The 25,747-nt window shown below is 38.0% G+C and overlaps 1 protein-coding gene across 3 annotated transcripts in view; it reads left to right on the top strand.

Moving 5' to 3' along the window:
* Positions 1-25,747, top strand: part of ERC1 (ELKS/RAB6-interacting/CAST family member 1) — a 278,923-nt gene that overhangs the window by 177,626 nt on the left and 75,550 nt on the right. For all 3 annotated transcript variants that reach the window (XM_044678370.1, XM_044678371.1, XM_044678372.1), the window contains one exon: positions 15,544-15,688. In XM_044678370.1, coding sequence (XP_044534305.1) covers positions 15,544-15,688 — 145 coding nt within the window. The remainder of the gene's footprint in view (positions 1-15,543; positions 15,689-25,747) is intronic.

Genomic DNA, 25,747 nt, shown 5'->3' on the forward strand with positions numbered 1-25,747 from the left:
GCCATAATCTTCTGGTAATCGGCCATAATCTTTTGGTTTTCGGCCATAATCTTCTTGTTTTCGGCCATAATCTTCTGGTATTCCTTTTCAATCTGGTCATTTCTTGTGTTCAATTTGCTTATCAGTTCATTTGGTTTCTGAGCCTCGCTTTCCAGTTGCAAGATTCTACCTTTTAAGCTGTTATTTTCTTGCCAGATCTCTTCCATTTTCCTCAAAATCTCAGATTTGAACTCTTCCATAGGTTGTGAGGAGTTTTCCTTATTTGGGGAGGGTCTGGATGGTTGTTTGTTCTCCTCCTCTGTTTGCTCGGTTGTCTGGATTTTCTCTGTGTAGAAGCTGTCGAGTGTTAAAGACTTCTTTTTTTTTGTTATTATTCTTTCTCTTCTGAATTTCCTGTAACTGGTTAGCCATCATTAGCCCAGCAGCTTCTCAGGTTTATCCTCGCTCTCAGTGTCTGTCTGAGATCTATTGGCTCCTGAGGACTGAGTTCTAGTTTTTTCCAAGGTCAAGCCTCCTGGTGGATTCCCTTGCTTGAACCTCTGCAGGAGGTTTCTTTACAAGTCTCAGGGAGCTACTTCCACAGTCGTATACCCGTCTGCACTGGTTCCCCACTTAGGCTTTAGTTCCTGGTTGTGTTTGCCTCCACCCACGCCTCTGCTCAGCCGGCACCCACGCCTCTGCTCAGCCGGCACCCAAGCCTCTGCTCAGCCGGCACCCACGCCTCTGCTCAGCCGGCGCTCCGCTCCCAGCGTCCGCTCCCGCGCGCGCGCGCTCAGATTTCGCGTGCGTTCTTGACTTAATGGGGTCCTAAGTCTTGCTGCTCTCAGGAACAGGTCCCGGAGCTGCTGATGACTCGATGGGTGCCCCAAACTTGCTCTATTTCTTTTTAGCTGGGTTCAGAGCTATAGGTGAGTATGGAGGGGGTGGGGGTGGGGCGGTTGCTCAGCTCGCGCTTGAGTGAGAGCCCTTTTTAGCTTGGAAATGTCTCGATTCCACGTACCTTCCACGCTGTGCCCTGTTGTGAGGTTCCTTCGTTCGTCTGGACTTGTTTTTATGTCCCCTTGAGGAGTTTTGTGTGTTTCGGTCAGAAGAGGTTTAGAGCTGCTTCTTACTCTGCCGCCATCTTAACCCGGAAGTCCCCCAGGGACAAATTTTTAAAACACACACTTTATATGTCCCATTCATTGCAATGTGGAAGTAAGGACTACAATAATGAAAAGCACTTCTGATGTCTTGTCCATTACATTTTTTTTTTTAAATATAAAACCCTTACCTTCTGTCTTGGAGCCAATACTGTGTATTGGCTCCAAGGCAGAAGAGTGGTAAGGGTAGGCAGTGGGGGTTAAGTGATTTGCCCAGGGTCACACAGCTGGGAAGTGTCTGAGGCCAGATTTGAACCTAGGACCTCCCATCTCTAGGCCTGGCTCTCAATCCACTGAGCTACCCAGCTGCCCCCATCCATTACGTTTTTAATAAATGTGGAGATGGGGAATACAAAAGTGCTATTGCACTGCACTTCAACTGCTAAATGAACCCTTTTTCCTTTTAGTTACAAACAACTCAAAGGTAGGCAAATGATCAGTCAGAGATAGTTGTGCTCCTGGATATCCTGAAAAATCACTTATGAAGACCACTTAAAATCAGTTTAAAGTTTTAGGCCATTAAATTCTCCATAGGTTGTATACAGGTTTTAACCAGTTTAATCCATCCATCATTATCTATGTGACAATTAACCAAGGCAAAAAGGAACAAAAGGCCATTTAGGCAACATGTGGCCTCGATGGATCTGGTGACAAACCCAGCATCCATAAGGATCTATGGTTTTGCCACGGAAAAGGGTTTCTGCAAGTGATATTTTCTCCAGTCTAGTCATAGCGGTAGGTACAAATAAAGACAATGTAAGAGCACATATAGCTAATGGCCAAAACACAGTAGTTGAAAATGACTTTGTATAGCAGAATATATTAGATTAGATCAATACATGAACTAAAAAAACAAAATTAAATGTTAAAACAATCAGCAAATACAATATATATGTAACAGGATACAGACACTGAATTCGAGTCATTTTCTCCAATTCCAATAGCTATGTTACAGGGACTTCTTCACTATTTGGAGGGGAACAAACTAGAACAGTTAGCAATAGAGTCTGAAAAGCAAAAAATTCACCTCCAGACTCTTTCAGGTTCCTTCCCCCTCCCCAGTATCATCATCCATCTAGATTCCTTTGGTCACTCCTCTGGGGTTCCCCATACCTGTACTGGGCATAGTGTGGATGAACCCCATATTGGGTGTGTTGCAGAGATAGGGCAGGCCAAAATGGCAAGGGAGTGTATGGGAGATGAATCCTGAATCTCAAGATTACTCAAGCTATTCGCAAGGACAAGTGCACCCAGGAGCAGTAGTAAGAAAAGACACCCTAAAACTTTGAGCTGTGAGAACTCTGTAATGCTCTCCTGGAATGGGAGCTGTTTAAGATAGGCAGGAAACTGGACCATGCTTGCAATTCTACTTATTAAATTGGTTGCAAATCTACTTCCTTTTAGTAGGTACTTTTAGCCTAGTATGTACTGGCTAGGAGTAAAAACCTCACAGCAGATGGAGACACACCCCAATTAGCCTTTGAATGGAGGGCCCCCGAAAGGCTTTAACCCAAGGCTAAGTTAGTGAGGTAAAACAATTCTACTTTAGGCACAGTGAAGGTGAAAACTCCTCAGAGCCCCTTAGCTGAGCTGGTCTAGGAGAGCAAAAAGGGTTTAAGTGGCTACCATGCTTGAGACCCATATGGGAGTTTAGGAAAGGCTTTAAAGTGAGAGTATTCTCTCTTTCTCTCTCTCCCTCCCTCCCTCCCTCCCTCCCTCCCTCCTTCTCTCCTTCCCTCCCTCCCTCCTTCCCTCCTTCCCTCCTTCCCTCTCCCCCTCCCTCCCTCCCTTACTAGGCCATTGGGAAAAGGGGGCAAGAAGGTCACGGCAGGAGACAAGCACATTATTCCCTTTCACAAACTACGTTTTAGTCATATTAGACTTTTGATGTTCCCCAGCACTCCAGTTCTTGCCTCTTAACTTGGCATAAATCTAGAATGTTTCCACTCAGTAGCACTTCCTTTGTTACAGCCCTCCATCTCCCCAAATTATTAGGATTCTTTCACCTCAATGTATCTGAATTTAGTATATGAGCTCCTTGAGTAGAAATTTTGATTTTATATATATATGTATGTATATATACATATTACCTCTATTACCAGTAGCTGTATTGAGAATTCCTTTTAAAATGTTACAGAAACTCAACAATGAAGATTTAAAATTTGTCTGTAACTTTTAGTCTCTGACTTGACAGATTAGAGATTTATCTAGGATTAAAGAGTCATTATGTGTAAGAGGCAGGATTTGGATCTAGGCCTTCCAGATTCTAAGGCTGGTCTTTACCCCACTCCCTTATCTTACTCACAAACTTATAGTGTTTAATGTTTGTTGAACAAAGCCATAGACAAAAAAACCTCATTTTCCAACTTCTATAGTCTCTATTACATCAAGTTGTTATTTTCCCATAATCAATAATTTCACAAAATCTGAAGGTCAAAATGAAGTTCTTCGAGTAGAGAAAAGGGAACTGATGTAAAATAGGTTATGAAAATGGAATCTACAAAACCTGGTAAATTATTGATTATGGGAAGCCTAGGGGAGAAAGAAAAGTTAAGAATGACTTTAAAATTGCAAATCTAATGATAAACATCATGATCCATCCTACACGAACCACAAGTTTGGAGGAAGATTGGTTTAGGACAACATTGGCAAATGTTTTCGAGTTTGTGTGCCCAAACTGCAACTTCAAGCTGCCTTGTGAGCCCCTGCCCTGCTCCCCCTCCCCTTTGCCCCAGAGAGGTGAGAGAGGAAGTTCTCACTTTGGGTGGCTGGACAGAGGGGCGACGCATGTGAAAAATGTCCTGAGAAGAAGGGGAATGCAGCAGCTCCTCCCTCTCCCCATGCCAGCCTGACACACATGCCAATACTATGCCAGTGCTGGTTTAGGAAAAAGGAAACATTACATTTAAGACCTGTTGAATTTGATATACCTCTGGGACATCTAGGAAATATCTAACTGAAAGTTTGTGACGTATGACTAGAACTCAGAAGAAATTTTACTTCTGGATATAGATTTAGGAGTCAGCTAGATATGTAGGTTTGAACGTCATTTACATAAGAGGATATTTGAACCTATGGTAGCTGAGATTCCCAAGTGCGAATCTATGTAGAGAGAAAAGAGAAAAGGTCCAGGATCCAGAATCTAATCACTTTGGGATGTGGGGGGGATCCCTAAGCCTTCTATTCTCCAAAACTAAAGTCAAATCTTCAGAGGAATTTAAGAGTCATCTTTCTGTAGATGAGGTATCTTACTGGGTAAACTGCTTTGCTGCAAGATATAATTGCTGATGAAGTGAAGGGAAAGGAATCTCTCCCTGTATTCTTACTTTGGAAGAGGCACCAAGGAAAAGACAAAGAGCAGTTCTCTTTCAAGAGCTGACTTCTTCCTTGGTAGCTAACTTTTTGTCCCTAATTAAGCTTCTCCTGTGTTGATTGAGAATGCTATTGAAGGTCACTTTAAAGGGCATGTGGGGCATGGCTGATTCTTGCTATAGCCAGTAACTGCCTTACAATTCATGTAGGTTAGATTGAGAAACTTCTTTAACCCTTTAAAGGAACAAATAATCAATTCTTTTGAAGATGTGAATTGACCCTTTTTACAACATGCATGAATATTTATAATTTTGTGTGCCTAAAGAGTATGATTTACTAGACAATTAAATTCTGCCAAATTATATTAGTACATTGTGGTCCAGCAAATTAAACCTTTCCTGTCTTTAAAAAAAAGGGGGGGGGGCTAATCTCAAAAGACTTTTACTTGCCTTAACCTTGAGCTGTACCTCATTTCCTCAAAGCTATTTTCTTTTTTAAAATTTAACTTTTAAAATTTTCTTCAATTACATATAGAAATAATATTTGACAATTATTCTCTGTTGTTTTGCCATTCAGACTCTCTCCTTCCCTTCTTTCTCCCAGGTGGTAAATAGTTTGATATTGGTTGAAACAGTGCTTTCATGCAGTACATATTTCCATATTCCCTATATGATGGTGAACCTTTTAGAGACTAAACTACAACCCAAAACCCACTTATTTATTGCAAAGTGCCATTACGACAATTTAACCTCAATACTGAGGTTTTAATTTAGAAAAAAATGACTCATACATTAATATCTTTTGTCTTAAAAGAAAAACAGAATAACAACTTTCAGAGATAGAACTTTTTATTGAAAGGTAAAAGTTTGCATTTGGCATGCTTTTGAACAATTAATGTGATTTTTGCTGTTGCATGCATGTTGATTATTTGTCTAACTATGCTTCATACTTTGTAAGTTGAGAGCAACACAGGCAGCACCCAGGTCTGTTGGTTTGTTTTTAGTGTCAGATTTGATATAATGCAAATATGAAAACAGCTGCTCACAAGCATAAGAGGATCCAAACAAAGTAAGATCCCAAGTGACTTAAAATTATTTGGCAGAGAATTCCATGCTTTAAGGATTTCATTTTCAGAACTAACTGTGCTGTCCTGTGTCATCCCTTCTATCTTCTCAAGTGTTTTACACAAGTCATAGATCTTATTTTTCCAGATAGAACTTTATTGAAATTCCAATAGCTCCATTTCCAGATTTTCTAAATCTAACCAGTGTAAGTGGACAAGATCAAGTTCTTAAAATATAGCTTTATTGGGGGAAGTAAGAAAACACAGGGTTGTCTCCATCTCATGGAATTGTAAAAATTGGTTACTAAAATTCACCTTTTCAGTAGAAAATTCCTTGTAGATTTCCTGATGGCTTATAGAGGATTGTGTACAAATGTAGAATTTTCCAAATGAACTTTTAGATTTGAAAAATATTTCAGCTGCCCACTTTCAGTGTCTCTTTCAAAAACCTGCAGTTTTCTCTCATATTTCAATATCACAAAACATCCTTTCTACTGTTCTCCCTCCAGCTTGTAGTTGTTTGTTCAGTACATTGAAGTGTGGTGTAAAATCTGTAAAAAACATGAGGTTGGTAAGCCAGGCCATATCATTGAGCTGTGGATATTCCTGCCCTTTTTCATTCATGAACAGCCTAATTTCATTCAAGCAGGCTACAAATCTCTCCAGGATTTGTCCTCTGCTCAGCCACTGGACATTATTATACATATGTAAACAATTATACTGTGCCTGAACCTCCTCAAAAAGAGCTTGAAACAGTCAAAAATTCAGAGTATGAGCCATGATGTAATTCACCATTTTTGTGACATCTTTGAGAACATTGTCAAATTTTTTACTGCTTTCCCTGGCACAAAGAACTTCTTAATGTATAATACAATGGAACTGATTGACTTGATGTTTTGTTTCTTTAACAACTGTATGAAACCAGATGTTGTCTCCCCGCCATAGAAGGTACCCCATCCCTAGTAATTGAAACCACTTTTTCTGGTCTTAAGTCTTGTGACAAAAAAACCTCCATCACAGCATTGTAGATATCTATCCCTTGTGTTCTTTCAGGCAAAGACACTAGTTTCACCAGCTCTTCTCTCATGATGTCACCAACAGCATAACACAAAATTATTGCCATCCTCGCATGATTATTTATATCTGAGTTTTCATCCAAGCACATGTAGTAACAAGGCTGCCTTTGGTAAGTCAGTTGTGAGTTGCTGACTAACATCACTTGCCATGTGCTGGACTCGATCTTTAACAGTATTTCTGCCAAGCGGCATCTTAGAGATACACTGAATAATTTTAACCTTTTTTGGAAAATCATGAATAAGAGAATTACTCCTAGACAACATGGCCATTTTGATAATATCCCCATCAGAGATGGCCTTACCATGTTATGCTATGCACAGTGAAATTAGAAAGCTGGCAACTGTCAGATGATTTGTTCTAGAAAGATGGTTACAAAAACTAAGATACTGGGAATAATATTTCCTCAATTTCTGTTCAAGAGACTCTTTCGGTTTCACCAAGTTTGGCAACACTTTTGTGTTTGATGTCAAAGTGCCATCTGACACTTGATGTGTGACACACACTTTCATTATACAGAATATATAATGTTTTCTCATCATGTTCAATCACTCCAAGTGACTCTGTCCAGGACTCTTGGAATGATCTTCCAATATCTGCTTTTGCCTTTTTTGCTGTACTCATTTTTGGGTGTTCAAGACTTGGAGTCTACAAAAACACAAAATTTTTTTAAAAACTGAAACACCCAATACAAATCTATACTTATACCAAAATAGCTAACACTAAAGAAATGGATATTCTCTGAACCCGCATTCTATAGCAGTGATTCTCAGCTGGGGTTTCTTTTGAATTTGCTGACCACCAAGGCAAGGGGGCAATGTTCCACTGACCACTAGCTTTTGGCCTGCTCTGAAAAAGGCATCTGAGTGCATTTCCTACCTTTGATTTACCTCCACTGTACATGCATTGGATCTACTTCTCGGGGAATGTGCCTCAGTAAGATGAAGTGGAGGTGTAGTAGCAGGAGCCCAGTTTGGTTCCTATGGATGGTACCCAATACAAAGTTCCCCCTGATAATCCCAGTACAATGAGTACCATAGAGAGCCAAACCCCACACACCCACCTATCCCAGCACCCTGAGCAGGGCACGAGTTATGTGATGTCAGGGCAATGCAACCTGCTGCTATGCAGTGACTTTGTAACCTTTCATGGACTGGATGCACAGAACAGATATCAATAAGTGTGGAAATCATTCGTGCAATGGACAGCAATTGCTCTCTATGACAGAACCAATCCATAACCCGACCCCAGCAATGAGTTCTCCAGATTAATGACATGCTGGGTAAGTGGGTGTCCCTCTTTTACTGGGAAGGGGAGAGTCACTGGTTCTTCACACCCCAGCATTATCTTTTCTGGGCTGTCTGCTGCTGTTCTTTTGCTTCTTTTTACATCGTGACCCCTTAGGGACAGGGAGCAGTTAGAAAAGGAAAATATAAATATTGTCAGTAATAGTAATACTGTGCAAGACTGTATTTATTTTTCATTAAACCAGCAGTATCCTAGTTGGAGGGCAGCATTATGCTATGTTTCATGAACACTTATAGCTATGGGAGATTCTGCATGTACTTCCTTTCCAATAGGACTGGAGAAGCTATTCTATGGTTTACCTTTAAGATCATATAAAAATTAGTTTTGTGTGACATTCTTATAGATAACCCTCTCCTGGGCAACAAGGCAGGGCCAACATCCTGTGCAAGGCTGGCTCCACAAAGCCTGGGCTGTGGCCCAAGTGCTTCACTCCCCTCCAGCTATGATAGACACCTTGGTGAGCTGTGCTCCTCTCCAACCCCAACACAGGAATCCCCTTTGCCCCAGGCTGCTGTGTTGTGACCCACCTACCTTACTTACTCCACCTATGCTTACAGCATAGTACCTTCTACCCTGGGGAGGGAGGAGTGCTCCCATTGAACTACTGGACTGGGGGCTAGGGATGGCCTCAGACATGTGGGGAGATAGGGAGGGGAGCAGCTCACTGCACCTCCCCCTGGCTTTCTATTTAGGAACTCTGGTGAACTCTCTGCTTGGGACAGGCACACTGGGTCCTTGGCATGCATGCTATCTCTGGCACATGTGCTATAGGCTCACCATTACGGCCAGACGACACATATCACACATTCAATAAAAAAACCTCATGAAGGAAATAAAGTAAAAAAAGAATGCTTTGATCTGCAGTCAGTCTCCAACAGTTCCTCTTTGTGGAGAACATCTTTTATCATGAGTCCCTCGGTGGCAATTGGAACCTTGTTTTGCTCATGATAATTTAGTTCTTCACAGTTAATGATCCTACAGTATTACTGTTACAGTGTGTGCTCTTTTCTTGGTTCTGTTCACTTTACCTTATGTCAGTTTGTATCTTTCCAGGTTTTTCTGAACTCGTCCTTGCATTATTTCATATACTAAACCACAACTTGTTCATCCATTCCCTAAGTGATAGACAATCCTTCAGTTTCCAATTCTTTGTCACTACAAAAAGAGCTGCTTAAATTATTTTTGTATAAGTAAGTTCTGGGGAAAATGCCCCAAGGAGAGAGATGGTAGATGTTGTGAATGTAAATAGCAGACCTGGAGTTGGGAGGACCTGAGTAGTCTCAGACACTTTTTAGCTGTGTGACCCTGGGCAAGTCACTTAACTCCATTTGCCTACCCTTTACTGCTCTTCTGCCTTGGAACTGATACTTAATATTGATTCTAAGACAGATGGTAAGTGGTTTAAAAAAAAAGTAAATAGCAAGGAGGTCAGTGTCATTGAACATGTGGAGGAGGGGAGCAAGGTGTCAGAAGAAGGGGCCAGGTTATGAATGACTTTAAAGGACAAATAGCATTTTCTACTTGATACTCTAATAGGAATCATTTGGGCTTATTGAATAGTGGGAGTGACTTAGCCATTTTATCAGACTGTGGTTTATCACCTGCCTTTTAAGTGTATTGTAAAGTTAATATAATTAGTTTTGTTGTCTAGAAAGCTTTAAAGTGGTCACAATATGAAGTGCCAAAATAACCATCTACTTTAAAATAAAAAGTGATCAAATTGGTTTCTACTTGTGGAAGTAAACAAATTGTTGCTAGAATATGGACTATGTGGCTGTCAGCATTCTCACTGAACTGTAAAAATTCAGTCATTCTACATCTGCTTTACCCTAAGACAGTGATGGGCAAACTTTGGCCCGTGGGCCAGATGCGGCCCCCTGAAATGTTCTATCTGGCCATGGGACATTATTCCTAATCTGACAAATACAATGAGTAGGATACAATAAATACAAACTTCAAGAGTTGCCTTAGAAATAGACTGACAGATGAGCATTTCCTCTCCTTTGGCCCCATCTTTAAAAAGTTTACCAGGAACACCTGGGTAGCTCAGTGGCTTGAGAGCCAGTCCTAGAGACAGGAAGTCCTGGGTTCAAATGTGGCCTCACACTTCCCAGCTGTGTGACCCTGGGCAAGTCACTTAAGCCTCATTGCCTAGTCCTTACCACTCTTATGCCTTGGAGCCAATACACAGTATTGACTCCAAGATGGAAGTAAGGGTTTAAAAAAATTTTTTTAAAACAAAAAAAAAATTTACTCATCACTGCCCTAGGATTAAATGGGTGAGGGCCAGATTTTTTTTCAAGGTTTGGAGGATTGTTTTAAAGAATAATTCTAAGTAAATAACTATCTTCTATGGAGGGCATACTACTAGAGAAAGTTAGGTAAATTTCTAAAACTTTTTAGAACCTAGAATTTCACTTGAAAAAAGCACAAATTTTATAATAAATGTCAATAATAGATAATCTTTATAAATCTTTATTACTTACCACCACCAGCTTGGCGACCATACTAAAAACTGAAGGTGATGAAATTTTAGCCTGTAAGCTCCTTAGGAGCAAGGACTATCTTTTACCTTTTTTTTTAACCCTTACCTTGTCTTATAATCAATACTATGTATTGGTTCCAAGGCAGAAGAGTGGTAGAGGCTAGGCAGCAGAAGTTAAGTGACCTGCTCAGGGTCACATGGCTAGGAAGAATATCTTCTGCTTTTCTTTGCATTCCCAGTGCTTACAGTATAGTACCTGGCACAGAGTATTAAGCAAATAATAAATGTTATTTGACTGACTACGCAAAAGGGGAAAATTTCTTTGATAGTTGAATTGAGGATGGACTGAAGTGAAAAAGAGACTGGAAGGAGAGAGGCCAACCAGAAAACTTTTACAGTATTCCATCTGTGAAACAATGAGACCTGCCCAAGCTAGGGTGCTAGAAGTATATGAGAATAGAAAGGGATGTATATAAGACATGTTACAAAATTAGTTGGTTGTTTGGTTGTTGTCTATTGTACTTAAAAGAGGACCAAAATGACATCACTGTATTTCGGGCAGTGTAGTTTGTGTCCAACACTGGCTTATCAGACTGTGGTATGAGCTTGAGAGGCTAGACACAGAGCCCATATAAACATTTGGGGTGGAGATGGGTCTAAATTTGTGGGTCTCAGGTTTCTTTTGAGCTACTGGAAGTCTACTTTACTCACAGAGCTCAACTCCTTCTTTGATATGGGCACACCATGATGGATGGTCCTGTGCCTATGTCTCCCATGTCTCACAATCCATAACAGAAATTTTTAGAGTATTGTGGTGACTTAGAAACTTGTATTGTTTCTTATAACTTTGAGTTTTCCTTCAGGAAAAGAAACAAAAAATTTGGAATAAGAAGACATTATGCCTATATTTTGGTGCCAGTAAAACCTCTCAGAGCTCCTGACCATACTAAAGATTTTGTCTTCACTTTTAAAGTTAATTTGTGTGTAAGGAAAATCATTTAAAAATTATTCACCAGCAAATAACTCTGCAATTGACAGACGAGGAGAATGGGGGAAAAGGAGATAATAATCTGTTGTAGGTCCTCATACCTTTATTCATTTTTTCGTTTTATATTCCTAAACACTCCTTGGTTTGTCAACTACCATCAGTTCAATGACAATTATACCTTGTCATCATTTTAATTTTGCCACTGATAATGGGCCCAATGTCATGGACTCAAGGATTCTTTTGGATTCTCAAGGGGGTTTTGTGTTCCATTTGCCTTTCATATCTGTCAAAAGGCTTCTCTTCCAGTTTCTGAGACTTGCTCAACAGGGGAAGGGGAGGAGGGGGTGGTCAAATGATTTCCTGAAATCCAAATGCCACAGCAGAGCAACTTTACAGACATCTTGGTTCTATTAGGATTTGTAGGTCAAAGGGCAACCAGAACTGGTCTGGCAGTTTAAAGAACTGGGGTGGGTTGAATGGACAAGTTTAATGGCTTTCAATTAGATTTCTGCTGCTATCAACCCATTATCCAGTAATGAGCCCATTAGTCATTCAGTAGGGACTGAGCAATTACTTTGGAAAGGTTCTATGTTCATATTTTTGAATGTGTTTTATTGTTTTAACTGTGGAAAAAGATACAAACAGAACAGCAAGATATTTGGAAGGATATAAGAATGGACATTGCCTTTCTGATCCCTTTAAGAAATAACCCAGCCATGATAAAATAGGTACTTGACTACCACACAGTTCTTACTTATTTGGGACTTGTGATGCCATTTTTTTTTTTACCCCTACCTTCCATCTTCAAATCAATATTATGTATTAGTTCTAAGGCAGAAGAGTGGTAAGGGCTGGGCAATGGGTTTTAACTGACTTGCCCAGAGGGTCATATCTAGGATCTATCTGAGGCTAGATTTAAATCCCAGACCACCCATCTCCAGCTCCACACTCTATACACTAGGACTCATACTTGTGACTGCCCCTTTCCAACCCTGGATCTGCGATCCGGAACTGGGTAATGGGCAACAAACGTGCCAGATGGTATCCATTTCTGCATCCAGGGTTTTGATCACTTAGGATTACGCTCTTGGACTGGTGCCCTACCTTGACCCTCTTTCAGTTATTGGCAGCTTGAATGCACTGTATTGCTGGTACTCCTGGCTAAAGCCCATCTCCATTACCTGAGAACCTCTCTGTCTTCTCCCTAAGGTACCCTGCCCTAGAAAAGTAAATCACTATGACTTTGTCATGGCTTTCCTAATCAGAATTCAGACCGATGTATTTTCTAGATCTTTGTGGAGGAGGTAGATAGCTAGGCAGTCCTGCTTCCTCTCACTCCATCATCTTAAGTCTGCCTTCTTGCTTCCAACCAATATCTTCTTAACAAGATATGATCATTCCTAATACATTGTCCACAGTACTATATATGTTTTTCTTGTCATCTTAATTTTTGGTGCTTTTAAAACTAATTACCAGAAGATAGAATTAAAATAAGATTTTTCTTAAGTAAAAATTTGTAGAATCTGAGTGATTTTCCCAATGAAATGATTTTGCTATTCAGTGCCCATATCATATCATACTATGAAATGCTAACCAGTCATCTCAAGCTATGCAAAATGTAGATAGTTACATGAGAAAAGAAATTAAATTAAGTTGTTTATTTTGTTTGGCATAATCTTAAGTTAAGTTTGCATAAGGAGATAACATTTATCTGTATGAATTTACCCAAAAAGTCAATACTAAAAATTGTATGATTATATCACTAGATGTAAAAAATCATACATTTATTTTTTATTTTTATGTTTATTATTTTAAATTGCTTCCAGCTTTTGATTGACTAGTCTGTTCCCTGTCTTATTTGATTTTAACAAATGTATAGGAAATAATGTTAGAAGAAAGCTTTTAAGTCGACATTTTATTCTTCCAAATCAAATGATTTTATATAGTTGACAGTTAACATGACAGGAGTGTCTGTACCTTTCCCACCAATTATCTACTTATAATGATGTGATCTGCTTTAGAATCTTTACAAATTCTTGTCTATTCTCATTTCGTACTTAAATTTGAGTAAATTATACTTAGAAAGTTTTGGGGAAGATGGGAAAATAGACATATTTGTTATTAATTATTTTTCTTTATCATTTTAAGGGTTGTAAGTAGTTACAAAGTCCCTGTTGTTTCTTCCCTAAACATTTGAAGTATCCTCCTTTTTAAAAAATATTTTGGGAATTAATCCCTTATTACCCCGAATTACTGTCTCTCTTGTCAACAGTAGTATTCATTTTGTGTAGAAAACTTCTACATAACTACTATTGAAGCGCAATTATCTTGCGCTCCCCTCCAAAAAAACCCTGCAAATTCATCTTGGACAGTGCTCTAAAAAACAAAACAAAACAAAAAACCCCAGCATTTTCTCATTTCAGAAGCTCAAGCTATATTTCTAGTTTTTATAGAATCAAATTCACCTTAAGGATGCTTTAAAAATTTTTTACTATTAAAGAATGTTTTTCAATCTATTTAGCTCAATTCTTACCCTTTTTATTTTTTTAAACTCTTAATCTTGGTGTATTGTCTCATAGGTGGAAGAGTGGTAAGGGTGGGCAATGGGGGTCAAGTGACTTGCCCAGGGTCACACAGCTGGGAAGTGGCTGAGGCCGGGTTTGAACCCAGGACCTCCTGTCTCTAGGCCTGACTCTCACTCCACTGAGCTACCCAGCTGCCCCCTCAATTCTTACCCTTTTGCTAACATCTGTTTTCTTTTCTACTGTCTTGCTTTCTTTTTCCTTTTTTAATGTGAATCATAAAAAAACTTCACAAACCACAAACAAGATCTGTTTCATAGTATGCACTAATCAAGACAATTTAGTATTGGATGAAAAATAAGAGAAGCTGATCAAAGGAACAGATTAGATGCATAGCATACAGAAACATGCCATAATAGTGTTAAATAAGCCCAAAGATCCTAGCTAGTGCAATAGACTCATTAGTTGACAAAAACAACTGCGAAAACTAGAAAACAGTCTGACAAAAATTAGATTTAGAACAACATCTTATCCCATATACCACATGAATGTTAAATGCATAAGTGGGTCAGATATAAAAAGTTATATAATATTGAATTTAGAAGAGCCAAGAAGGAAATACTTTCACCACTAAAAATAAGGGAAAGTTTCTAACCAAAGTATAAAGAGAATCAAAGAAGATAAAATGGACAGTTTTAATTAAATAAACCTGAAAAAGTTTTGCACAAACAAAACTAATAAAATTAAACTTAGAAGGCATATTAGTTTAACTGGGAAAAAAATCTTTACAGCAAATTACTGTGAGAAAGGGCTCAGAGGAAGAAGTCCAAACTATCAACAACCTTATTTTAAAAAGCTCCAAATGACTAATAATTTAAAGAAGGCAAATTAAAACAACTTGGAGTTCCACCTTGTGGGTATCGGATTGGGAAAGATGACCAAAAAAGAATTATGTTATATGAATAAATATTGTAAAAGTTTATCAAATAAATCCCTAAATTTAAATATGATGCCAGTAAAGTCTCTTATGACTTTTAATTCTGTAATAGAGGAAAGTTCTTGAAAGAGATAGGATTTTAGCTTGGACTTTGATAGACAGAATGTTAATGGGGGTGGAATAGGAAAGACTTTCTATATTTCAGGAACATCATTCACAAAGATATAGAAATGAGAAAGTAAAGAACTATTACCAAACCATGAGTAATTGATTTTACAATGACAAACTACTATAAACTATGTAGACATTGGGAAAGTATTGCAAGCTAAGGCTGAAGTTCGCCAGATTGTGGAACACCTTGAATGCCAGCCTAAGGAATTTGATCTTTATTTGGTAGACAGTGGAAAACCATTAAATTTTTGAACAACAAAGCAACATGATCTTTTTACTTGTATAGTAGGAAGACAAATTTGACCACTTAGAAATAAAATTCCATAGTTGTGTCACTGGTAAGTGCATATCTGTTGGCACACAATATAAACAATTAGAAATAAATTTTGGTGTGACATATGATGCAAAAAAGGATATGCTTAAGGCCCAGCACATTCAAGTGACAAGTTTTACAACCATTCCAAATGACCAGCTGATATACAAAGAAAAAATTTTTTCTTTGCTGTTCAGAGTATCCATAGCCTCTGTGCTTTCTTTGCAGGCAAGAAGCTCTCCTTGCTGCCATTAGTGAAAAAGATGCCAACATAGCTCTTTTGGAGCTTTCCTCCTCCAAGAAGAAGACGCAAGATGAGGTAGCTGCATTGAAACGTGAGAAGGATCGTCTGGTTCAGCAGCTGAAACAGCAGGTATGATTAAAGGCATGATGGGAACCAAGCCAGGGAAGGGCCCGATAGAGCTATGTCTACATTTCACTCCAGGCTATGTCTATTCTTTTTTTTTTGACCAGCCATGGTTTAAAGTTCCATGTATTATCTTAAATAGTTTGTTTCTAATCACATATGCCAAGTTGGCCTTTGTAAGTAAATTATTTTATCTTTATTACAGATATCTTTTTTGTGGACTTGATAGCTATAGTTTTCTGGAGAAGTATGGCCAGAAAAGTGCCCACTCTGTTTTATGCTACTGCTGGAGTAGGGGAGGAAAAAGCGTGATATCTTGTTGACTTCCTTTGTAAGCTGTGTATTTTATTTTATGCATTTAGAAACATTATTCTAAAAAAGAGTCATTAGACTTCACCAAACTGCCAGAAAAGGTCTATGACACACAAAAAAAAGATTGATTCAAAACTAGCAACATCAAGGACAAAGAAGACTTTATTGTAAAAGGATTTATAGTTCTTGGAGATTATATACATCCAGGAATGGTAAAGGGATGGGCAATATTTAACCCAACTCTAACCACATCCTTTCCAGAATTCTGTGCCCAGTGTTTATCTAATGCCTTTCACTTGTGAACATCAAAGAACCAAAAGATGCCCTTTTTAAAGTACAAAGGCAGACCTCCGCAATGAGATCTACTTTGATTTTTTTTAGTTCTTAGACCATTCTCCTGCTATTGCTTTGCTCTGTCCACTTTTCTATCATCTCTCCCTACCATCTTCTAGTTGCATTACTTTTTACTAGTTGACTACATCATTCTGTTATTGAAGCAGTTAGATCCAGGAAGTTTTTTCCAGGGGAATTTCTTCTCTTCCATTGTAGTGGGCACCATTGATCACACAGTTGTGTTTTTCAGTTTAATAGTTAACATTTACCTGAATAAATATGAAATGCTTGCACTATAAATTAGTTTTTCCATTTTGTAGACCAATATTAAATGTGCTCAAAAATTTACCTAATTTTATAACCTTTGCCCAAAAGAATCTTCAAAGATGTCCCTTTTCTGTTAACTGGCATATGCAACACAAAGGATTCATTTAAGTACAAGGAAATTTTCAGTATCATAAAATTATCTTAAGCAAGAAATAGAATTATCTGATTTAGGATAGTTGTGAAAAAACATCGTCTATTTATTTCGCCACTTATTCTATTAACTATTTAGAGGGCCATTTAAAGGCAGAATGAGAATGTTGTATATGCTTCCTATTTTTATCCATTTTGCTTCACTCTTTTTCTTTGCTACAAAGGATTCTAAAGGTTGAGAGAGGCAGTATCAACTAACAAAGTGATAGTAAAGAACAAAGGACATTATAAAGCAAAAAAAAATAGATATATGACTAGAAAAGGAGGTTGCTCTCAAAATGAGAGCAAGACATAGCAGAAGAACTTCATACATGCCACACTGGTATGGCTCTAATGTCAAACCACAAATCAGTTGAAAAGCATTTATTAAACACCTAATATGTGCTAGGAACTATGCCAAGCACTAAAATACATAAAGAAGTGTCAAAGACAGTGCCTGCACTCAAAGAGTGCACAATCTCATGGGGGAGACAGCATGCAAACACCCAAACAGGATTTATATAGGGGACATTGAAGACAATCTCAGAGGTACGGCACTGACATTAAGGAAGATCAAGAAAGGCTTCTTGTAGAATTTTGGATTTTAGCTTTACGTGAAGGAGCTAGAGATGAGAAGGTAGAACACTCCAAGCACGAAGGACAGCCAGTGAAAATGCCCAAAGTTGAGAGAGAGAGTATTTTGTGTAAAGGAGATACAGGGAGGTCAGTGTCAGACTATTCCAGAGGACATGGGAATTAGTAATTTGTAATAAAACCAGAAAGGTAGGATGGGCCAGATCATAAAGAACTTTGAGTGCCAAACAAGGTATTTAATATTTGATAGTAAGAAGCCAAGATAGTTTATTGATTGGGGGTTGTTGGGGTAAAATGGTTAGATCTTTGACTTAGGAAGATTAATTTGACAGGTGATTGGAGAATGGATCAGAATGGGGAGAAACTGGACACAGAGAGAGTAACCAGCAGGCTATTGTGATTGGCAAGCATGAATTAATGAGGGCTTGCATCTGAATGATAACAATATCAGAGAAGTGAAGCAATGTTGTAGAAATGGGGTGAAAGTAAAACCAGTAATAATTGGCAATAGATTGGATATGGAAAGTAAGAAAGAGTAAAAGGGACATGATTGAGGATGTGGACTCGAAACTATCACACCAATGCAACTAACAACAATATGGAAATAGGCCCTGAACAAGGACACATGTTATAACCAGTGGAAATGTGCATCGGCCATGGGTGGGGGGAGAGCGGGGGGTGAAGGGGAAAGTAGGGGCATAAAGTATGTAAACAGGTTAAAAATGAATATTAATAAATGTTTAATAATAAAAAAGATAAAAAAAAGAAAGAGTAAAAGGGTCAAGGATGACTCCTTTGTTGTAAGTCTGAGTTATTGGGAAGATGGTGGCGTCTTTGAGAGTAAAGTTTTTTTTTTTTTTTTTTAGGTTTTTTTTTTTTTTTTTTAAATTTTAAACCCTTAAATTCTGTGTATTGACTTATATGTGGAAGATTGGTAAGGGTAGGCAATGGGGGTCAAGTGACTTGCCCAGGGTCACACAGCTGGGAAGTGTCTGAGGCCGGATTTGAACCTAGGACCTCCCGTCTCTAGGCCTGGCTCTCAATCCACTGAGCTACCCAGCTGCCCCTGAGAGTAAAGTTTTAAAGAGGGAAGTTTAAAAGAAGGAAGGGTTTCCAGAGAGAATTTTGTATATTGGACAGGAAACAAATCAGTTCACAAAATTATATATTTATGTGGTAAATTGTCAATTTATTCTAAATTCACATGTAATCCTACAATAGTATTGTCCATTTAGAGATGAAGATGAAGCATTTCCGAAGAAAACTGACGATCCCTCCAGATTGTGCTTTTTTTTCTCTCTTCCATGCATGGTTTCACATTGCTGTCCACTCACAATACATCTGAGTTTATACGAGAGCAAAGGAAAGAGAGTTCTGCCAAAGACATTTTGGTTCTTTAATTTCTCTAAGAGCATGTATTTAAAGTTTGGATGAGGGAGAGGCCTTTTGGAAAGAGGATATGGCATCAATGTTGTTTTAATTTAGAGCTCTTAGACTTGAATTGCAAGAATGTGCCTCACTGGAGACCATTTCCTTACACAGTACTAACACAGAATTAACTTGGAGTTAGACTTTCCAGTAAATGGAACTGCTAAATCCTGATTGGTTGTTGGTATTCACGTGGAGCTATTACCATCATGCGATGGAAGTGGGGAAGGGATTTAAAAAGTGGGGGGTCATTATCTAATGTGGTCCCATTTTACTCACCCACCTCCCCCGGTACTTTGTCTCTCTGACTCATTCATGGCAAAGCAGTCATTGGGGAGGCTTTTTCAGAGAGAGGGCAGGCCAATACAAGAAAACAGAGCTAAAGTTTTGTCTAACAAAGTCCAGATGTGCTGCGGTGCGTGCCAGCCAGTATGTTCAGATTATAAGTCATGGCCTGCTGAGCCTGTCAAGCTAGCACCAGCAGTAGAATTAATGTAAAAATAGAGGGAACTCTTTATGGCATTAATGTAATCTATTCAATGACACAGTCTTTCACACGATGAGCATTTTTTCTCTTTTCCAGTAAAGATTTTCATATAGTAATTGCTACAGTTTGAAAGTATTGTTTTTTAACTTTGAGTTGCAAAAAAAAAAAAAAAGTTAAAAAGTGTGTTAGAGTTATTTAGTTTTATCTTTAAAAATGCTTCAAGATTAGTTTGAGATTTAACATCAATTGTTTGTTATTATATTTGTAATTCCTACCTGGTGACCCCTCCATTCTAACAGAATCAGAGGATCTGCGTTCTGTATCCTGTCTGTGTCACTTAATATCTCTGTGACCATAGACAGGTGACGTATCCTTAATGCAGCACAATTTCCTTGACTATAAAATAAAGGTATATGGCTAGATAGCCTCAAAGGTGCCTTTCTGCTCTAAAATCTGTAATTTTCCAGAGGAAAATGGTCAAATGACCAACAAAATAGAAGATTAGATTCTCATGACCTCTGAAATGCTCTAAAACTATAATACACAAGAGGTAAGGTAATGGCAACTTTCTCCATAGATTTAGATATCAAGAACCCTTAAAAAGTAACAGCCAAGAAGGCTAATCCCTATCACGCTCACTCAGCACCCTCTTCACCACTAACTCATAGACTCTGGCAGGGCTACACAAAAGGACCCATGGGTTTATGCTGTGCAATCCACTCAGCAATTATCTTCCTGCTAATAGAGCCTATCTGCCAGCACACACTCATCCTGCCCTCATGACACTCTCCTGTGGCAGTGAGCAATAAAAAATTCAGTTCCTTGCTCTTCCCCTCCTCCTCCTCCTAGTTTAGAAGAGGTGTAAAGTATAGGAAAGCAGAAGCATTCTCTGTCTGGGGCAGCAGCTACATTGCACAGCCAGAGAACTGAGACCAAACAACAAAAATCTCTTCTATAACAGAAGCTTTAGAAAGGAATGGAATAATGTGGTTGGAAAGCAAAGGAACTTGATGAGACTATCCAAATTGACTTAAAGTTGAGTTGAAACATCCTGAAAATTTGAGCTTAAACAGCAATCAAAAAAACATGATTGATCAATAAGGGATAGTCACTTGAAGGATTTCTAAAATAAATAAAAAGTAAAACTATAAACATGAGTAAATTATTTGCTTTTCATGTAACTCAGGTAATAGAAACATAAGACTGGAAAACCGTACAGCAACTTGAGAAAATACAATTAAAGTCCATTCCCCATTCCCCCACCTACCCCTCCCCTCACCCCCCTGGGTTAAAACTAACAATAGAAACCATTACAAAACTTCTTCCTAAAAGTACCTAAGGAGGCAACAGTGAAAATGGAACATAAATGGAACAAATAGGAGTAATAAACCTGAAATTTCATTGACTAAAACTGCGCAGCCCACCATCCCCAGTGAATTGGGGTTTTTTTGTGAGACTGATATGCGAATATATAAAAAGAGAAGAAAGAAGCTGAGGGGTTGTATGATGTACTCTAGGCAAGTCAGTGATAAAGAATGAAGGGAAAATAAGTCCTGTGGTCTTTTAGGATTAATAGGGGCTTTGGGAGAATAGATAAAGTGGCAAAAGGGAAAGATCATAACTGAGAGATAAAAGTAGAAATCTCAGTTTATTGATAGTAGGGGGTATTGTTAGAAAGCACTTTCTTAGGGGCAGGAAAATATTCTGTAACCGAGAGATTGGAACTTTAAATGAAAATAATGTGCAGGAGTGTGGTCATTATTTCTTCATAGTGTTTGCCACTATAGATAGCATCCTACTGAGGAGAAACATAATCAGAACTTTTGGGAGCAACTGATACCCAGAAAAAATGTTAAGGCATGAACAGAGAGTGGAAATTTTGTAGCAAGTGGTGATTGAGGGGGTGGGGGTAATGATCTTGGGCAACAGAGTAGTAATGAAACATACATTCTGGGACATAGGATGCAGAAAATTTTCTAAAATCTAATAGAAGACAAAAGGGAAGCAAATAAAAGGCATTTACTTTACTTAAATGAAGGGAACTAAAGGAAAGAATGGGTTAAAAATCCAATAAAATTTAAAAAGTGATATTTTAAGTTTTAAAAAACTCACAGCCTGTTGCTTCTAAGAAGCACACTTTTTTAAAAAAGCAACTATACATTGAATAAAAGTGAGGGACTGGAACAAAATTTAGTTTACATCAGGTAAATCCCCTAAAACCATAAATTGTGATTATGCCATCAAATAAAGCAAAAACAAAACAAAACAAAACAAAACCGAAAAACTACATTTTGTTGAAGGAAACCAGAGACAAAGCAACATCAGTATTGATCTTGTATGCCCAAAATACTTTAGTATCTAAATTCATAAAGGATGAAACAACTGAATTTTGAGAAGACTTTGAGAATGATGCAGTAATAGGAGACTAAGTTCCTCTTCCAGTTTTCAATAGATATAAGAAATTCAACAAAAAGAAAAAACAAAATGAACAAATTGCTAGAGAAACTAGAGCTAAAAGATTTGTATCTTCTAAATAGGACTGTTGCTGAACAAACATTTCTCAAAAGTATAAGGAGCCTTTACAAAAACTGAACATTTTTTAGGATTCAAAAATATTACACACAAATATTTACAAAGTCAGAAATAATAAGTACCTCCTTTACAGATTGTGATAATTTTTTATTTTTTATTTTTTTTTATTTTAAACCCTTAACTTCTGTGTATTGACTTATAGGTGGAAGAGTGGTAAGGGTAGGCAATGGGGATCAAGTGACTTGCCCAGGGTCACACAGCTGGGAAGTGTCTGAGGCCGGATTTGAACCTAGGCCCTCCTGTCTCTAGGCCTGGCTCTCAATCCACTGAGCTACCCAGCTGCCCCAGATTGTGATAAAATAAAAAATATTAGTCAGGTCAGGGATCACAAACGAAAGACACAGACCTTCATGTAGACTTAATGAAATCTTAAGTAATGAATGAGTCAAAGAATCATAGAAACAACTAAGTTATTACAGAAAAGAAAATGATAATGATGCAACAACATACCAAAATTTCTGGAATGTAATGAATTCTATCTTTGAGGGAAATTTTTGACCCCTAAAACATTTTTAACAAAAAAGAAAAGGTGAGGATTAACAAACTGAATATGTACTTAAAAACTAGAAGTTAAATAAGCCCAATATGAGCACAAAAGAGGGGATATTGAAAACTGGAGAAGCAAATTAGATGCCAAAAAACCTATAGAGGTGATGAAAATTAAAAGCTACCTCTTTGAAAAGACTAACAAAATTGATAAACCATTAGCCAGCCTAAATAAAAAGAAGAGTTTTAAATATCAAATCACAAATGAGGGGAAATTACAACAAAATCAGAATAAAAAAATTTGCAAAACTTCTAATTCTAAAGAGACATTTATATGCTAACAAAACTGAGAATGCCAAAAAAAAATTGTGGAATGATTTCAACAACAGAAAACCAAAATTAACAGAAGGACAAATAGAGGTCAGGAGAACTAGCTCTAAAAGAACTTCTAAGGCAAGGGGTTTGGAATTCCTTATCTTAATGGAGAATTTGACAACTTTTTAAAAAACTGATTCCAATACTATGCAAATTATTATTTAGAATTAAGGAGAGCAATCTACTAAACTCATTTTATGAGACAAATGTAGGCCTAATATTTAAACCAGGGAAAAATGAAGCAGTGGAAACCTATAAATCCATATAATCAATATTGATATATAGAAGTTCAATGGCGAATGTTCCCTAGAGAAATAAAGAACAATTCAAATAGATAAAAGAATATTAATTTCTTGTTACTGGGCCGTGTTGATACAATAAAAATGATACTACCAAAGTTAATTTACTATTTTAATGTTTCAATAATGAAAAGTAGCAATCATCAAAACCATTTAACTTTGTTTTTCCAATGGCGAAATGAATCAGTACTAAAGATTAGATAAAAAGAACCAGAAATAATATAACTCAGTAATCTAGTGTTTTATAAAACAGAAAACACAAATTACTTAGAAAATACTTCCTATTTGAAAAAAATACTCTTGGAAACACCAAAAAGCAATCTGGTAAAAATTAGGGAAATGCCTTATGCCAGTTTTCATAATTAATTAAATTAAGCTAACACTTTATGCCATATTCCACAATAAATTTAAAATGAGTTCATTTTTACATGACCTTACTATTAAAAGATCATTGCTTTAAAAAAATTAGAAGAGGGGGCAGCTGGGTAGCTCAGTGGATTGAGAGCCAGGCCTAGAGACGGGAGGTCCTAGGTTCAAATCTGGCCTCAGACACTTCCTAGCTGTGTGACCCTGGGCAAGTCACTTGACCCCCATTGCCTACCCTTACCACTCTTCTGCCTTGGAGCCAATATACAGTATTGACTCCAAGACGGAAAGTAAGGGTTATAAAAAAAAAAAAATTAGAAGAGGGGCAGCTGGGTAGCTCAGTGGATTGAGAGTCAGGCCTAGAGACAGGAGGTCCTGGGTTCAATGCCAGCCTCAGATACTTCCCAGTTGTGTGACCCTGGGCAAGTCACTTGAGCCCCATTGCCCGCCCTTACCACTCTTCCACCTATGAACCAATACACAGAAGTTAAGGGTTTAAAAAAAAAAATTAGAAGAGAAATATGTCATATACCTTTCAGCACTATGGATAGGAGTTCTGACTTAATCAAGTAAGAGACTGAAGCAATTACAAAAGGTAAAAGTCAACTTTGAAACCATGAGGCTCCTGTACAAATAAAATGAATGCACCTAAGATAAGAAGGAAAATAGTTAAACAAGGAAAAAATATTTGTATTAGATTTCTCAGAAAGGGCTAGCAGTGGGCAGCTGGGTAGCTCAGTGGATTGAGAGCCAGTCCCAGAGATAAGAGGTCCTGGGTTCAAATCTGGCCTCAGACACTTCCCAGCTGTGTGACCCTGGGCAAGTCACTTGACCCCCATTGCCTACCCTTACCACTCTTCCACCTATAAGTCAATACACAGAAGTTAAGGGTTTAAAATAAAAAAAATTTTAAAAATTAAAAAAAAAAAAAAAAGAAAAAGAAAGGGCTAGCAGTGGGGGCAGCTGGGTGGCTCAGTGGATTGAGAGCCAGTCCCAGAGATAGGAGGTCCTGGGTTCAAATCTGGCCTCAGACACTTCCTAGCTCTCTGACCTTGGACAAGTCACTTGACCTCCATTGCCTACCCTTACCACTCTTCTGCCTTAGAACCAAGACACAGTATTGATTGCAAGATGGAAGGTGAGAATTTAAAAAAAGGGTGGGGGGAGGCCTAGCAGATACACATATCTGTTATACAGACCAAAAACCACTCTCCTAAAAGATAAATGGCTAAACAGCTCTCAAAAGAAGAATTACAGACTATTAACAGTCACATTAAAGAATGTTCCAAATCACTAATAATTCAAATTTCTCAAAAAGAAATTCAAATTTAAAAGAACAACTCAAGTTTTACTGGCTATCCCAGGCATTTGGCAAAGATGACAGATTGCTGGTAGTAGATAGTGTCCGAGTAGTTGTGGAATGACAGGTTCACTAGTCTTTCGTTATTGGACCTACATATACATCAGTATAACTATTTTGGAAAACTAGGAAATTATGTAGGTCAGGTGGCTGAAATGGCCACACCCTTTGACTCAGAGTTTTCACTTCTAGGCTTATAACTCCAAGTAGGTCATAGAAAAGAACAAGGTCCCTAAAATATTCATAGCAACAATTCATAGCATATTTTTTGGTAGCAAAGAATTAGAAGTAAAGTAGATGCCCATTAAGTGAGTAACGGCTAAATAAGTTCTAACGCACCAATGTGAGAATATTACTGTGCTGTATGAAATGACAAATATGATGAATGGAAAGAAGTATGGAGAGGTATGCCGGGTATAATAAAATGAAGTAAGCAGAGCCAAACAAACAGAATTCCCAATGACTTCAAGAATATTGCAAAATTACAAAGGATGTGCATGACCCCAAAGAGGAGATAGAAGAAGACACCCTCCCTCAGCTGTTTGACTGAGGCAGGAAGTCCTTAGATGTAGGCATTGCATATATTTTCAAACGTTTTTTATGTACTGGCATATCTCAGAGATATTGCAGGTTCATTTCTAACTGTTACAACAAAGCAATTATCACAATAATGCAATTCACGCAAATTTTTTTGTTTCTCAGTTCATGTGAAAAGTTATGTTTAGGTGGCAGCTGGGTGACTCACTGGATTGAGTGCCAGACCTAGAGACAAAAAGTCCTGGGTTCAAATCTGGCCTCAGACACTTCCTAGCTGTGTGACCCTGGGTGAGTCATTTACCCCCCATTGCCTAGCCCTTACCACTTTTCTTCCTTGGAACCAATACACAGTATTGATTCCAAGATGGAAGGTAAGGGTTTAAAAAAAAAGTTAATGTTTATATTATGCTGTGATCAATGTGTGCCATGGTATTATGTCT

This window comes from Gracilinanus agilis, chromosome 5, assembly GCF_016433145.1.
Source record: "Gracilinanus agilis isolate LMUSP501 chromosome 5, AgileGrace, whole genome shotgun sequence".
In the NCBI taxonomy this organism is placed as follows: domain Eukaryota; kingdom Metazoa; phylum Chordata; class Mammalia; order Didelphimorphia; family Didelphidae; genus Gracilinanus; species Gracilinanus agilis.